We start from the raw sequence: 16,941 nt of genomic DNA, 5'->3' as shown, positions 1-16,941 counted from the left end.
TTTAATTTGTTACATATTTCACAATTGCATTTTAATGTGGTTGAGGCTGCACTAGAGAGTATTGGGGAGGAAAGTGGAAGGGAACAGAGGGGAAGGGAGGGAAGGAAGTGTCTGACACATCTAGGCAACAGAAGGAAAAAAAACAGGCCATTTCTTGAATGACAGGCTAAAGTTTCCAAATGAAATATCATCATCTTTAAGTTCTTTCAAGATTGTAAAACTACTCTATAAGCCAAGGCAAGAACTTTTCCTAATGTTTAATCAATTACACAGCATTAAAATATATAATAATCTAAACAGAGATGTCATCTACTATTTTACTGCATATATACTAGAGGAAATCACGAAACTGCTCTCTAGATCCACTACTAATTCATGCTATCTAACTTTAAATGGACCTTTACTATAAGATGTAAACTTCTCACTAAGAAAGAACACATAAAAAGAAGAGAAAAGAACCAGGGTTTGGGGGAACCTCTATGTTAGGACACAAGAAAACAAAAACTGAAAAGGAGTAGTCAAATAGGTAGGAGGAAAAGCAGGCAAGAGCTAAAAGAGAAGTAACAAATGCTGCAGGAATACAAAAAAAAAAATGAAGATTAAGAAAAACCCCCTCTTTCCAATTCTGTATTCCTTTCAATGTTCTCATTTCTCTTCTTTTTCCTTCCTCCATTTATAGAGAAGTAGTCTTTCCTTTTTAGTAAGGCTAACCCTTTTGTCTTATCTTTTTCATCACTCTTGCACCTTGACTCCATCAATGATTTTCTCTCATAAATCTTCACACTCTCCTTCGTTGGATCCTTCCTAAGGTCTCTACTATCCTGTCTCTAAAAAAAGAAAAAGAAAAGAAAAAAGCTGCCTCTGAACCTCCCACTCCATCACACTATTACACCCTTGCCTCCTCCTTCACAGGCAAATGACTAAAAAGTATAATCTATACCCAACATGTCCACTGCTCATTGTTCACTCTTCATCTCATTAAAATCTGGCTTTCATTCCCACCATTGTATAGAAATAATTCTCTCCAAGGTAACTATCATTTTTTAAAATCAATTTATCACTCAATCACAATTTATCACTCAAATCAAATGATTTTTTTCCATTCTTTTTTTTTTCAGCCCCAAACAAGGTTTATTGAAGATTCGCCATATTAGCTAGACTCTTAAGGAATCTGAGCATCTATGGGCTATTGGCTAGATTCTAAGAATCTGAGCCGATTTTTTTCCATTCTCAGCTGTCCTTCCTATAACTTCCTACAACCAACACTAAGGACCAACCTATCTGTCCTGAGGTTGCTTCTGAAGTTTCCTTCCTATTGTGGCCCTCCAAAACCTCACAGAGTGAAGAAACTGTACTCACCAGAATACTTTACTGCATACTTCTGCTAAACACAGGGAATGGGCTTACCTGAGTACTTGACATATATAGTTCATGTTAGAGCAATTGGAATAAGCCTACTACATATGCATAATTCAAGAAACTCCCTCCTCCCTGAATACAGGCCCTTAAACTTCTCATTAAACGCACAGCATATGATGGTTGCAGATACAGCTTTTCCTTCAGTTCTCCCTAAATGTCCCTCACACCTTTCACTGAGATGCAATGTCCCACTTCAGATATTTATTGAAATGTGCATAGCCTTTAACAGGTTAGGTCCAAGAACAAGCTAGGGCTTTCCCAACATTATTTTATTTGATTCTCACCACAGCCCTGGGAGGAAGGTGCTATAACTAAGGCAAATATAGCTGAAGTGACTTGCACAGGGTCAGACAGCTTAGTGTCTGAGGAGAAATATGAACTCAAGACTCCATGAACTCCAGGCCCAGCACTCTATCCATCACACCACTTAGCAACATTATCCACCCCTGCCTGTCTACCAAGAGGTTTGAAGTACTTCATACATTTTTCTCCAGTACCAAAATTAGTCATCATACTAAATCTGAGTTCAGTTGCCTTTTAGTGTTGCTTTTGTTTATACTATTTCAGTTCTGCTTTATTTATTCTGTATTACTATTATATAAAATTCTTTCCTTATTCTATTAATCTTCATATTCATCATTTCTTACAATGCTTTTATTTCTTACAATTCTTTCATTATATTCATAAATTCAGGTATCTCTATAAGACTATATGTTGCAGAGCAATCTGCACTGCACTCTGAAACTTTGAAGTACTACTTCAGATACAATTACTAATACCATCATGTGATTGCCCAGTTCAAATAATACACTAACAGAAAACACAGACGTGAATACAGACTTACAGGTTCTTGTGTTTCTGCTTCTTCCCATGCTCCCCAACCATCATCTTCCCAGTTTGTTGATTTACCTATTAACAAAAAATGAAGTCTTTAGATGAAATGTATTTATTAAATAAGGATTTCTTAAAGGTTCAAAGCATTAAAACACAATGATAAAATCAGAATCTAAAAATTTTTAAGCAATTTTTTGAATGTATAGAACCAAACCTTTTATAAAACTGACAAAAGGACAGAATTTATGTTAATCATCTTGTGCCAGGTTTCTTACTCTATGTAATATTCTTCAGTAGACATGACTCATTATGTGTTCAAATCCATTTAATAGTAAGCATAGTGTAACAGGAATCTACCATTCTTTGGCTCTTAATTATATCTAAGTGATATTCAGATAGTATTATTACAAAGGTAACAATAAAAATCTAAATTAGTAAGCCAATTTATTACTTGACAAAAAATACTAGATACTTGAATTGAAAATCTGAACATATTTACAAATGATAACCTGAAAAAGTTCTCTTTCATTTGGGTTCAATAAGAATTTATACTTATGATTTAGAAACATACCAGGTCTTACCACTTGTTCTTTTGTCTACTTTTTCACAGATGAGACAACCTGTATAATTGAAATTAAATGCTCAACACTAACAAATATAACTGAAAAAGAAATTATGATGGCCAATTACCAAAAGAATTTAGGAGGCAGCACTACATTGTTTATCCTTCTTACACCAATATAATCTACTTTCCAAAGTTAAAAAAAAAAAGTAAACTTTTCCTTTACCATTCAAAATAACAGTAAATTAAGATGTGAATAAAATGAAAAATTGCTCATGAGTAAGTCAAAGTAATATAATAAAAATGGAAATACTACCTAAATTTAATTTACTTAACCAATGCTGTACCACTCAAACAACCAAAAGAATACTTTGTAGACCTATAAAAAAAACAACAAAATTCATATGAAAAAAAGAAAAATCTCAAGATATTTTTTTAAATGAGAAGAAAGAGGGCTTGCCTACCAATATCAGGTTTCAATCTATACTACAAAGAAGTAATCATCAAAAAAAATTGATTCTGGTTAAAAAAGTAGAGAGTTTAATTATTGCAATATATCAGGAATTACATAAGATATAGGATCAAATAAATTTAATAACCTAGTATTCAACATACTCAAAGACCCAAGTACTAGGAGAAGCACTGGATATTTGACAAAACTCCTAGGAGAACTGGACAGTGGTAGGACAAAAAGTAGGTTTGAATCAATACCTCATAACACCAAGATAATCTCCAAATGGATATATGACTTTGATATGGAAGATCATTTCACAAGGTATAGGAACAAGGAATAAAAATTTTTGAGATGTACTGTAAGAGAAGGGTTCATGATCAAACATGAGATAGAGAAGATAAAATGGACAATATCAATTACATAATATTTAAAAGTTTTTGCACAAACAAAACCAATAAAGCTAAGATTAGAAGGGAAAATGTTAATTAGGAAAAAAGTCTTTGCAGCAATTTTCTCTGTTCAAGATTATTTCCAAGATTGGTCGGAAATTTATTCAAACTATAAGAATAAGAGCATTCCCCTGCCCATCAATTGGGGAATGGCTGAACAAGTTGTGGTATATGAATGTAATGGAATACTAATGTGCTGTAAGAAACGATGAGCAGGCAGACTTCAGAAAAATCTAGGAAGACTTGTAAAGACTGAAGCTAGTGAAGTGAGCAGAATCAGGGTAACACTGTACACAGTAACAGCTACTTTGTGTGATGGCTAACTTTAATAGACTTAGCCCTTCTCAGCAAAGCAAGGATCTAAGACATCTCCAAAGGTCTCATGATGGAAATTGCTATCCACATCCAAAGAAAGAACTATGGAGTTTGACATACTATTTGCTATTTTTTTCTTCTGTTATGTTTTGTTTCCTCTTTCTTGTGGTTCCTCCTATTGGTTCTAATTCTTCCTTACAACATGACCAATGTGAAAATATGTTTAATAGGAATGTATATGTATAGCATATATCAGATTGCATGTTGTCTTAGGGAGGGAGGGAGAAGGAAGGGGAAAGGGAGGGAGAGAAAAATTTAAAACTCAAAAGCTTATGGAAGTGATTGTAGATAAATCAAAATAAACAAAAATTTTTTTTAAAAAGAGCCATAGGCAGTTTTCCAAGAAAGTAATTCAAGATATCAACAGCTCTATGAAGAAAGGCTACAAATAACTAAAAACTAGTAATTCAGGTTCTACTTTAAGACCATCAGATTGGCACAGCTGTTTTTAAAAAAAAAGACAAATATTGGACAAGTTTCAGAAAAATAGATATATTAATGCATTTTTAGTGGAAGCTGTGAACTGCTCCAGGCCATTCTGGAAAGTGATTTGAAACTATGCCTCCAAAGCTTAATCCAGTGATTCCCAACTAGACCTATAGCCAAATGAGATCAAAGAAAGAAGAAAACGAGTCATAAATATAATCAACCAATTTATGTATTAAATGTCCACTATGTGCCAAGCACTGTGCTAAGCACTAAGGATACAAAAATGCAAAAGACAGCCCCTGCCTTCAAGGAGCTTACACTCTAAGGAGGGAGAGAGGGAGACAGAGACAACATGCAAACAAATATATACAAAGCAAGATATACACATGATAAATAGGAGATAATTAACTGAAGGGGGTACTGGAATTAAGAGAGGCTTGGGAAGATTTTCTTTAGATGGTGGAATTTTAGCTGGGATTTAAAGGAAGCCAAGGAGGTCAGTAGTCAGAGAAGAGATGGGAAAGTGTTCCAGGTATAGGGGGCAGCCAGAGAAAATGCTCAGCGCCAAGAGAGGAAGAGTCTTGTTCACGGAACAGCCAGGAGAGGCCAATGTCACTGGATCAAAGGGTATGTTTTGGGAAGTAAAGTATAAGAAGACTGGTGGAGGAGTCTTCTCCTCCCTTCTAGGGGGCTAGGTTATGAAGTGGATTTTGTATTTGCTTCTGGAGGCAGTAGAGGCTTTCTTTAAAAAAAAAAATTTGGTACTGGTTAAAAAAATAGAGTTTAATCATGGTAACAGAGTAGGAGTTACACAATATGTAAGATCAAATCAGCCATAATAACCTAGTATTCTTAAGGCTTCCTAGCCACTAGAGTTTATTGAGTAGGGAGGGGACATGACTGGACCTGAGTTTTAGAAAAATCACTTAAATGGCTGAATGGAGGATGGACTGGAGTGGGGAGGGACTAGAAGCAGGCAGATCCACCAGCAGGCTATTGTAATAATCAAGGTGTGAGGTGATGAGGGCCTGCAGTAGAGGGATGAAAATGTCAGAGGAGAGAAGGGGGCATAATCAAGAGATGTTACAAAGGTGAAATTGACAGGCCTTGGCCAACAGCTTGGATATGGATGAAGGCAAGGGGGTGTGTGAAGACAGTGAGGAATTCAGGATGACTCCTAGGTTGTGAGTCTGAGGGACTGAAAGGATGGTAGTAACAGAGAATGTGGGAGTGAGAAGGGTTTAAGGGGAAAGAGAATGAGTTTGGTTTTGGATATGTTGAGTTTTAGATGTCTACTGGACACCCAGTTCAAAATGTGTGAAAGGCGGTTGGAGACGTGAGGTCAGCAGACAGCGTGGGACAGGATACGGAGATTTGAGAATCCTCAGCATGGAGATGGTAATTAAATCCATGGAGGCTGATGAGATCATCAAGTAAAGTAGTATAGAGGGAGAAGAGGGCCCAGCACAGAACCCTGATGGACACCTATGGTTAGAGGGCTTGATCTGGAAGAGGATCTAGTAACGGAGACAGAGTAGAAGTCAGATAGGTAGGAGGAAAACCAGGAGAGAGTAATGTCCTAAAAACTTAGCATAAAGAGAGTATCAAGAAGGAAAGAATGATCAACAGTGTCAGAAACTTCAGAAAGGTCAAGAAGAATGAGGATTAAAAAAGGCCATTAGATTGAGCAACTGAGAAATCATTAGTATCTTTGGAGAGAGTAGTTTTGTTGAAGTGATAAGACTGAATGCCAGATCATAAGGGGTTAAGAAGAAAATGAGAAGAGAGAAAGTGGAGACACCTATTGTAAATGGATATAAGATGACAGTGGGAACGGAAGGAAGTGAGGGTTTTTTCAAGGTAGAGGAGACATGTGCAAGTTTGTAGTGTTAATAAAAAGTCATGACTCCACTAAGACATGGGTAGTAACTTGACTGATTACAAGAGAAAGGCACATGCATGTAGGAACTACTTATACCAAGGAGCCTAAAATACTGACAGAGCCTTGGGTATTTATGGAGTATAACAAAAAGAGGAGGTCTTATAGGAGGGGTGAAAGGCAATCCCTTCCCAAATGGGAGTGGCATGGAAGGAGGAAGGGAGCAGTAGGGGAGGGGGAGTGAGAGGGGGCAGGAGGACTTGGGAACATTGGACTATGGAGGGAGGATGTTCTGCTTCTCTGAAAGGATCCTGGCTATACAGTTTAGTCAGGCTTATAGTTGACTCAACTTCAAGAGGACTGAAAGTTATAATAAAGTCCACTCACAAAAGATCAATGCTATGTTAGCTTTTTTGGGGGGAGGTTCTGGGTTCATTTCTGGAAAACAGGGCAACTCAAGAAAACAAGTTCAGGGGGGCCCTCTATAGTAGACAGTCGGAAATGAGCCAGTAGATAGGGAGAGACTGAAAACAAGTGAAAAAGTGAGGATGACAGATGGGTCAATCTGTTGGAGGACAGGATGGGATGGGATTGCTTGAGCAGGTAGAGGAGTTGGCCTTAGTAAGGAATAAGGCCACTTCATCATGTGAGACAGGGCAGAAAGTGGCAGAAAGGCACCTGAGTAACAGGAGATGAGGAAGAGGGGAAGAGAGGGAGTTCACAGTAAATGGTCTCAATTTTTTCTGTAAAATAAAGGCAAGGTTCTCAGTTGAGAGGATAAGAGAAGGGTGAGCTATGGGAAGACTGAGAAGGGATAAAAATGTTTGGAAGGGCCACAGTAGCATGGTATAGTGAGCTGATAAGGGACATATAGCAGGATTGCCTAGTGGCAGTGAGGGTTCGATTGTAATTGTGTAACATAAATTTGTAGTGGACCCAACCAGACCAGTTGTGTGATTTTCTCTACCTTTCGTCAGCAGCACATGCACAGAAGTGAAGGCAATGAACAGAGGGAGTAATCTAAGGATGAGGCTTGGCTAGGTATGATTAGTGATATGGTAAGGGGGCTAGGAATTCAAGAGAGGAGGATAGTATAGAGTTGAATTGAGATGAGGAAATCAAGATGGGGAGAAGAGGAGTGACTAGTGCAAGGGAGATGGCCTGGGAGAGAACTGAGGGGTCAAGGAATTGGAGGTCATGATACAGATGAAAAGTAGGACTATATAAGGGAAGGCGGAGAGAAAGGTGAAAAGAATTCTTGAAAGGAGATGACATGTTTGTGAATGATGGCAACATCAAAGGTATGATCATCTTCATGTGTGGCTGAGGTGGGGTGGAAGAGTAGTTCATGGGAGGTGAGTAGGTTGAGGAATTGAATGGTTAGGATATTTGAGAGAGAATCGATATATATGCTGAAGTCCCCTAGTATGAGGGCAGGAGTTGAGGAGGAGGGAAAAATTGTAAGCCAGGTATTGAACTCATTGAGGATGGGGTGGGGGGAGGTGTCTGTAGACAACAGCTACCAGGATTTTGGTTGGGTGGTAGATGTAAATAGCACAAACCTCAAAGGAAGAGAAGAGGTTACTGAGCAATAGAGGAAGAGGGAGAATCTGGAAGTGGCAATAGGGGGCACAGAGTATTCCAATTCTCCAGCCTCAACTAGTGAGCTGAGGAGAATGCATGACGGTGTAGCCAGTATTGGAAAGGGTGGCCAGAGAGGCTGTGTCATCAGAGGGAAGCCAGGTTTCATTAAGATGGAAGGAGCAGGGAAAAAACAGATTTATAAATACAAACATCTATTATCCTATATTAATAGGCAATCATCTACAAATATCAACATATAAAAAGCATGCTAGAGCTAGCCAGGACCTTAGAGGCCATTTAGATTAACTTCTTCTTACACATGAATAAACTTCCCTGTCACAACTTCTTTTCACTACTGCACCCCTTTCCAGCCTTTTCCAAGCACACTCTCTGGACTTATCATACCACTTCAAGGAAATCATTAGAAAAGGCAGTTGATTCCTATAGTAGAACTGTCAAATATTCTCATAAGAATTTAGAGAACTGAGATTCTAATGAACTGGAATAGTATGGGAAAGCTTTGTTTAAAGCATTTTGACACATTTAAGAGAAATGGGGAACACTTTCTAGATGGAAAGGAGATCACTTTCCAGGAGAAAGGATAGCAGGACAAAGGCATAAAAGACAGAATAACAAGGCAGATGTATCAACACTCAAAATTTTCAAATGACCTATGGTGCAAATCCAGAGTCCTACCTCCACTGTATGCTCCAATCAAAATACCACGGAAGTGTAACCTTGAAAGATGTCTTCTGTTATATAAATATGAAACTGCTGAGTTATCAAGTTACTTTTATATTCAAATATTACACTTACCCTATTACCCTCTTTTCTACAGCCTTCCTTCTTACCCATGGAGGGTTAAGGCTAGAATCTAGATCATATCTGGACCCACAGAAAAGAATGTCGTAAGTAATGTTTTTTTTTAAATCATAAATATAAAAAAATTAGTTAGGAAGAGTTGAAATAATATTTTGGGAACATTATGGGCTAATAACCTTTTGGGGGACAGCCTGGGAATTTAACCATTTATTACATTTGTTTCTATGGGAAAGCTAGAGTTCCAGATCAAAACAGTACAACTGAGTTTCTGAAAGCACAACCAATCTGTAAGGCAAGCACTGCCTGTTTCAAAGTATTTATTTCTATTCAGTCCCAGTGACATAATTTCTACAGCCTCCTGACTGCAACTGAGAAACATCTGATACTGCCTTACAGTCAGCTCATTAACACTTGACATCAGCAGTCAGAAGGTGTTGGAAATCCACCACTTTGCTTTTTCCAGGTCATTTCCTGTGTCTAATGACTACCTTTTTAAAATTAATTTATTTTGATTTATCAACAATCACTTACATATGCTTGAGTTTAAAATTTTTCTCCCCCTTCCTCCCCACCACCCTCCCCAAGATGGCGCACAATCTGATATAGGCAATATACATAATTTCATTAAACATATTTTCACATTAGTGATGTTGGAAGTAAGAATTAGAACCAATAGAAGGAACCACCAGAAAGAGGAAACAAAACTCAACAGAAGAGAAAAAAAAATAGCAAATAGTATGCTTCAATCTGCATTCAAATTCCACAGTTCTTTCTTTGGATGGGGATAGCATTTTCCATCACGAGGCCTTTGGAGATCCTTGTATTGCCGGGAAGGGTTAAGTTTATCAATATTAGTCATCTCACAACGTGGCTGCTATTGTCTGGTTCTGCTCACTTCACTCAGCATCAGACCATACATGTCTTTCCAGGTTTTTCTGAAATCAGCCTGTTCATCATTTCTTATAGCACAATAGTATTCCATTACATTCATATGCCACAACTTGTTCAGCCATTCCCCAATTGATGGGCATCCTCTCAATTTCCAATTCTTTGCCACCACAACAAGAGCTGCTATAAATATTTTTGTACTGTGGGTCCTTTTCCCATTTGTATCATCTCTTTGGGATATAGCCCTAGAAGTGCTATTGTTGGGTCAAAGGGTATGCACATTCTCATAGCCCTTTGGGTAGAGTTCTAAATTGCTCTCCAAAATGGTTGGATTCTAAAGACTACCTTGGGACTCCATAATGTTCTTCAGAAATAAAAAACAATGGCCAGGCAAGACAAAAAGCTCTTTTCCCACAGTTTTTCTATAATAGGTATTATAGGTATCTATTATAGTATTCTTAAACCATTAACATCAGTAATACTTAACAAATGCCCATGGGATACAAGTAAGATGACAGAATTATGTAAGAGCTAAAAGGAAGAAATTATTAGAAATTATCTAGGGCAACCTCCAACCTAAGTATCCATATCAACATGTTCAATGAATACTTAAAAATTATGTACTACCTACTCTGAATCTTTTGAAGATTATGAGAAGGTAAAGATCTAAATGGTCTATCCATTTAGGTTTTCAAATACTGGAGTGAATTTTATTGTAAAGTCTATAGAGTCTCACAAAAAAATTACTAAAAGCTAATTTACTTTGGAAATAGTCCTTGAAACATGAATAAAAAAGATCCTGGAATATAGAGATTCACTGTAACAGCCAATAGTTTTAAGCTAGAATGTTGTCTCCACTTAGCAATTAAGTTCTTTGCAACACTTTCCCAAATGCAGGATCTTCCTTCTAACACTGTTATTTCCCACAACTAAGGATTCCAATCCCCTTCAAACTTCCAAGCTCCAGAGTTTGAGTCTCTTTCCTTTATGTTGCCCAAAGCTGAACTTTCTCATACTTTTCCAATAGGCTTCATCTAATACATGATTTAATTCACAAAGTATTTAACTGATTGCTTGCTATGTGCCCAGAAGTTTAATAGGCAGTGTGGTTAGGTAGGAGAGAGATGAGGGTAGTACAAGAGAAACATAATCCTATATAGTTCTGCCCTAGAGAAATACAACTAGATGAAAAAACTTACAAACATGGCAATGGTTAAGGAATTAACTAAAGAGCTCAATTATGTAGTACAGAAGGAGTCTCAAAATGCCAGTCATTTATTCTACCAGTGAATCTTAAAACATTAAACAGTTAATCTTTTTAAACAAGCCATCATTATACAACTCTTCTCATGGGTTAAAAGGATAATCAGAGAGAGAAAAGACTGCCGTCCTGTCACAATTACTTCTCACTTCAGCACTCCTTCCCACCCTTCTCCAAGTATACTTTTGAGGAAATCAGGAAATCAACTCCTCATTAGGAAAAGGTTGGTGTTCCCCATAGTAGAACTGGCAAATACTCAAGAATTTAAGGGAAAGGAGGATCTGATGAATTGGAACCTTTGTTGAAAAAACTGGACTTGATCTAGGTCTTAAAGTACTTTGATACTTTAAGAGAAATAAGGAGCATTTTCTAGAAGGTAAGGGAATCACTTTTTAGGAGGAAGAGATAGCATGAAAAAAGGCACAGAGGACAGAACCACAAGGCAGATGTGAAACAGTGGAGGAACCAGTAAGAGCAGAACAGAAGGTACATGTGGGAGGGTAGTGAGAGATAAAATAGGGTAAGTTGTAGCCTGATTATTCTGAGTCTTAAAAGACTTGATAAGGAGCTGATAAATAATAGGGGCAATATAAGACCCAGCTCAGGGTAGGAAAAAGCCAAACAGCTTTAGTGTACTAGTACAGTAGTTTGTCAGAAAAGACATGGAAAGCCAGAAAGCATTACAAAGTTTCTGTGTTAAGGCATAATTCAATTCAAATAAGCAAACCTACATCTATTAAGAGCCTACTATGTATAGTACACTAAGCTAGGCTTTGTGGACACAAAGACAAAAACAAAACAGGTCGTGCTTTCAAGGAGCTTACATTGAAATGGGCAAAGGAGCAATGGGGAAGGAAGGGAAGAGATTACACATGTACACAAGTCAGTAGTGCAAAGAAAACTGAAGAAAGAAGGGCTTCATAAAAGAGGTTACACCTAATACCTGTATGATCTTGGGCAAGTCACTTCAGCCTCTCTTCAGTTTCCTCACCTGTAAGGTGGATGTTGGACTTAATTACAGGTGTCAATCTCAAACAGAAAGCAGGCCATTAAGCTTCATATTGCCTTATAAAACCACATATTAACATTATCTATGTTCTACTGTATTTCTATGTATTTGGCTAAATATTTTCCAATTAAATTTTAATCTAGTTCAGTCTGTATTAGGGCGTGATGGAGGCCTTTTCCATAATGCTGAGCATTTTTTACATCTCTGGACTATATGATATAAGTTTCCTTCCAACTCTATATCTATGAATGTTAGTTTAAAAAAACCTAATCCCCCCCAAAATAAGAAAATGGCCCAGAAGGAAGACTAGAATGATTTTAATGAAGTTAGCAAAAACAAAACCAACATTCAAATCATTATGAAATTGTATCTGTACTCTAAGTCAATGACAAAGTGGTCATGCTGAAAAGCTCAAGGAACAGCATATATTTTCTACTGGTTAAATCTATAAATAGACTGAGTGTTTCTTTATCTTTATTGCACTCATTCCACGATTCATATGTTAGAGGTTATGTATTCAATATCTCTGTTATTTTTAAAAGACACTGCAGAAGCACACTGCATCAGGACAGTATTCCAGTTGTAAACTAAAAACAAGGCTATTTCCTTTAAAGATACAAGCCTTAATTTTGTTTTATTTAACTGCCTCACATCTCATTCCTGATGCAACTCAATGACAGAAAAGGCAACTGAGAATACTAAAGTAAATGCAATGTGATCTGACTTTAATGTTCTCTATTGATTCCTATTCTACTCCTACTTCGTAAAATTAATTTTGTCTCAATTTTAACTTAATTTAAACTACTCAAAAATAAATTTAAAATCAAAGATAATAAAGCAAAAAAGACATAAATTGAATGTGCAAAATCCACTATTATAAAAAAATTTTGCAATTCCATCCTTACTTGTAGAAATCAATCCCTCTACTCACTCTATCATCTCATATATTGATTCTGTATATATTTAATTAATATTCTTGAGAGAAAGTGCAAAGCAATGGAAACAGCAATACACAGAGTCAAAAGAATTAGGATTTGCCCATCAATTGAGGAAAGGCTGAATAAATTATGATATATGAATATAATGTACAATAGGAAGAAATGAATATGAATAATTCAGAAAAATGTAGGAAGACTTATGAACTGATGCAGAGTAAGGTAAGCAGAATCTGGAAAGTAATTTACACAATGTCTACAATAATGTAAATGAAAAGAACACTAAAATTAAGTGTAATACTGTAGTAAGAATGAAAAATTCTGGTTCTCAAGAAGAGATGAGGACAAGCACTTCTTACATTTCATTGAAGAACTGAAGGGGCTATGGCTGCAGAACAGCATACACACTGTTAGGCAGTTATGTGCTAATTGATTTTATCTGCTTCTTAGTTACAAGGAAGGGCTCATTGATTTGGGAGGTATCTGATCTGTATGAACATCTGTTATTTAAAAAAAGACAGCCTAGTTTTGAATTCCAGCTTTGTCACTTATTCACTGCATGACATAGGCAAATCACTTAACTTTTCTTAGCCTCAGGGTCCTAATCTATGAAACTGGATTAATACTTGAACTTCTCGTGATCTTAAGGAAAGCACTTTGCAAACTATATGGCACTAGATAATTGTGGACATCTAATTATGTCCTGAGAATTATACCAATACTAAGGACTGAAAGAAAAAAGGAAAGAACTGAATAAGGCTTTAATTTGTGACCTTTTATTTATTAGCTAGGACTATTTTGGGGGAGGGATTTTTTAAAAATTCACTATTAGCCAACATTATTATGAACTGTCTAGTATCATTATCAACAAGAACATGAATCCTTATTCACCCTTATTAGCACTGACTTTTAATTGAAAGCCTGTAACTGAAGGTTTGAAAACTCCAACATAATCACGTCTTCTAGAGAAGAATTTGCCCCATGATTAGATTATACTAACACAAAAACCTGTTCACAAACTGTCATTTGGCAGTTATATAACCACTAAAGTCTCCATGTCACTGAAGAAACAAAATATCATTTCCTTATTAAAAAAAAATTTAAATAAGCCTTAAGTTACAATTGTTCCAAAAGAAAAAATATCTTTATCCCATTAAAAACTTGTAAGAAATTAAACTTTTATTATTCACAATTCCTGTTCATTTTCAAACATACACTAATCTAATTTGCTACTGAATACCCTATCCTTATAAACAGTTTATAATTACTGAGCAGAAACCTTAAAACAAGACACAAAATTGAATTTTATGTCTAAGCAATTAATTTGACACTTTGTTTTTCCAACATGATTATGTCAAGTTAAAACACTAAATTAGTAACTGAAAGCCATTAGGCATTATGAAAAATGAAAAAAAAAATTCATCTTAATGGTCTAATGGAAGTACAATATTATCACACGACCAAACAAATTCCTTGATTCTGGTTTGAGAAATAACAGAGGCACCAAATATGGATACCTATATATACAAAAAGTGAGAAACTTCTGTCTCAAATAAGAGGAAAAAGTTTAATGTATTTTCTCAGGGCAAAAGAATATTACATAGTGTTAAAAGTTGAAAAAAAATTTTAAAGGGAACCAACAGAGAATAAGAAAGTGCTTTCTTATTTCCTATAAAGCTAGATTGACATGACCCAAATATTACTTTGCTGAACTTTTCTATTATCCCAAAAAGTAGGGGAAGTCCACAAGTTATAACAAACAGGCATTCATCTTCGAAATCATCTAAACTGCTTCATGTTAAATGCTGAAGTCCTTCAATTCTAATATTCTTTGATATCTATTTCCAGAAAAATGATGTGATATTGTCGGTGAGAAAAAAATATGCTAAATGTTCACAGAATCATCAGACTGAAAAAGTCTCCAAATTAACTATACTTATTTGTTAGAATGGAGGACTTCTATGTAGGGGGTAAATGTGTAGCTAGCGACTGAATTACAAGAAAGAAAAAAGCATTAATAAAGCATTTTTAAAATACACAGAATATAAAAACAAATTCAAATAAAAAATAGAGCAATTGTTACTGCTATATAAATTGAATATATACTTTTAAAACAATGTAACAACTTTATCATTTCATTAAAAAAACTTTTTTTGTTCTTTGTATATTGAACTAGTCATGTTCGCTGATGGGTAATTTTATAAAAAAAAGGAAAAAAAAATTTTAATGCAGGTACACTTTTTTTAAAAAGCCTATACAACCCTCTTCTTTCAGCCAGGTTTATTTTCAATGAAAAATGCTTCAACAAATTATGTGATTCTCATCCATATGAGTTCTCTCTCCAATGGTACTGACAGCAGCTCATTTCCACCTCATCTCCTGTGATATTCTTGTCCAAGTTCCTTTCTCAGTTCTCCAGAAAAGGGTCTATCCAATATCCTGAGTTGCTCTTTCTAGATTTCTTGGCAGTTCATACATTCCAATGAAGCATACAACTTATCAGTTAATCCCTGCTCTGACCAGCTTACTTCTTTTTATGAACATACATTTCTCTGATGATTTTTATGCTTCTTTTCCCCATACAGTTTATTGTAGGTAGGAGGCTGCATCTTGTTATCCCCACCATTCGATGCTCCATTACCCTGTGAATGACCTAAAACTTTGATTCTTCAAAGCCTGGTAATTACACTACTTTCAATCTCATAGAATCACTGTGAGAATACTGGTCTTAAAAAGATGGGATTTTTATTTCAAGAGGAAACTTAACACCAAGGCAATCAAACCAATTCTCTCTCTTCTACAGAATTCTGGCCCAGGTCATTGACCATCCCCAGGACTACTGGTTATCTACCCAATTGAATATTACAGCCTAGAAAATAGGAATTTTTCACTGACTCTTCATCCATATAGTTTTCCCTGTAAATTTAAAATCATTCATTTTCATTTTGACACGACCCCATTATTACATTGCTAAACATTTCTATATCCCTAAGTATAGAAGTCCACAAGTTACTACAAATAGGTGTTCATCTTCTAAATTTTTACATTTGCTTCATATTAAATGATAAGATACAATCTTGATACAATCAGTAACACACCATCCCCCAACAGATCTAGGAGATCTTATCATCCAGAGCAGGCCTGCACAACTTAAGGCCCTTGGACCACTTATAGCACACCAAAGGATTTCGGGTGGCCCTGGAAAAATGTAAAGGAAAACATCCTTTGTATGTAAAGGAAATCCTTTGGCATGCTGCTGGCTGTACGATGTTCAAGACTGATCTAGAGGGAACACCTTTTTATTAGTATTCCACACCTCCACTGGCAAACATGTGACTGCTTCAATTCTCACCTCATATGTATATTTAGAGGGCCAAAGTTGTCTCTGTTACACGTTACAAAGAATCATGTATAATTTCAATATATGCATTAAAGACACTGTTGGAAAACAGCCTCTGAGGTGTCGTTTCACTCTATGAAATCAAATGCTCTTTTATAAGCAAAAAATAAGAACGGTGGGATCTTTAATTTTCTGCACCTTATACTCAAATGGGGTGATTGTAAAGATGTGGCTTGCTGCATATACCATTAACAAAAATTTATCTATACTTTCATCAAGAATCTTCTTGATGCATGTGTAGATTATTCTCAAAGATTTATAGGGACAGAAAAATTGGCATACTGCTTAGTAGTTATTTTTACAATCAACTTCTTTCAACAATACTAAAGTCTGTGATTTCTCCAAGCATTTGGTATCCTCTCTTCTTCCAGGATTAGGAATCAATCCCTCAATGCCCTTAAAATCATGTCACCTCTAGTTTGGACTACCACTGTGTGTACTTGCTCTGGTCCAGCTGCTCTTGGAATCTTTCTTTTTTCTTTATGGAAATTTCTGCTTCCTCATGTAGCACATTAGGGATTACGCTGGTATTTAAACGTGGTAGATCCAGAGTCACTGATAAAGAGAATAGCTTGAAAGAGAATAGTAAACTTGAAAAATCTTCCATTTTCTATTTGTTGTATTCCTTCTAGTTCGATGCT

At 36.1% G+C, this 16,941-nt stretch overlaps 1 protein-coding gene across 1 annotated transcript in view; it reads right to left on the bottom strand.

Moving 5' to 3' along the window:
- Positions 1 to 16,941, bottom strand: part of LOC114049732 (rab3 GTPase-activating protein non-catalytic subunit) — a 127,945-nt gene that overhangs the window by 99,830 nt on the left and 11,174 nt on the right. The window contains exon 2 of the mRNA XM_027871118.1: positions 2,264 to 2,328. Coding sequence (XP_027726919.1) covers positions 2,264 to 2,328 — 65 coding nt within the window. The remainder of the gene's footprint in view (positions 1 to 2,263; positions 2,329 to 16,941) is intronic.

The sequence above is a fragment of the Vombatus ursinus genome, unplaced genomic scaffold, assembly GCF_900497805.2.
Source record: "Vombatus ursinus unplaced genomic scaffold, bare-nosed wombat genome assembly UNPS02014798.1, whole genome shotgun sequence".
Classification (NCBI taxonomy): Eukaryota; Metazoa; Chordata; class Mammalia; order Diprotodontia; family Vombatidae; genus Vombatus; species Vombatus ursinus.
Note: the sequence above shows the minus strand (reverse complement) of the source record. Positions and strands in the feature narration are given on the sequence as shown.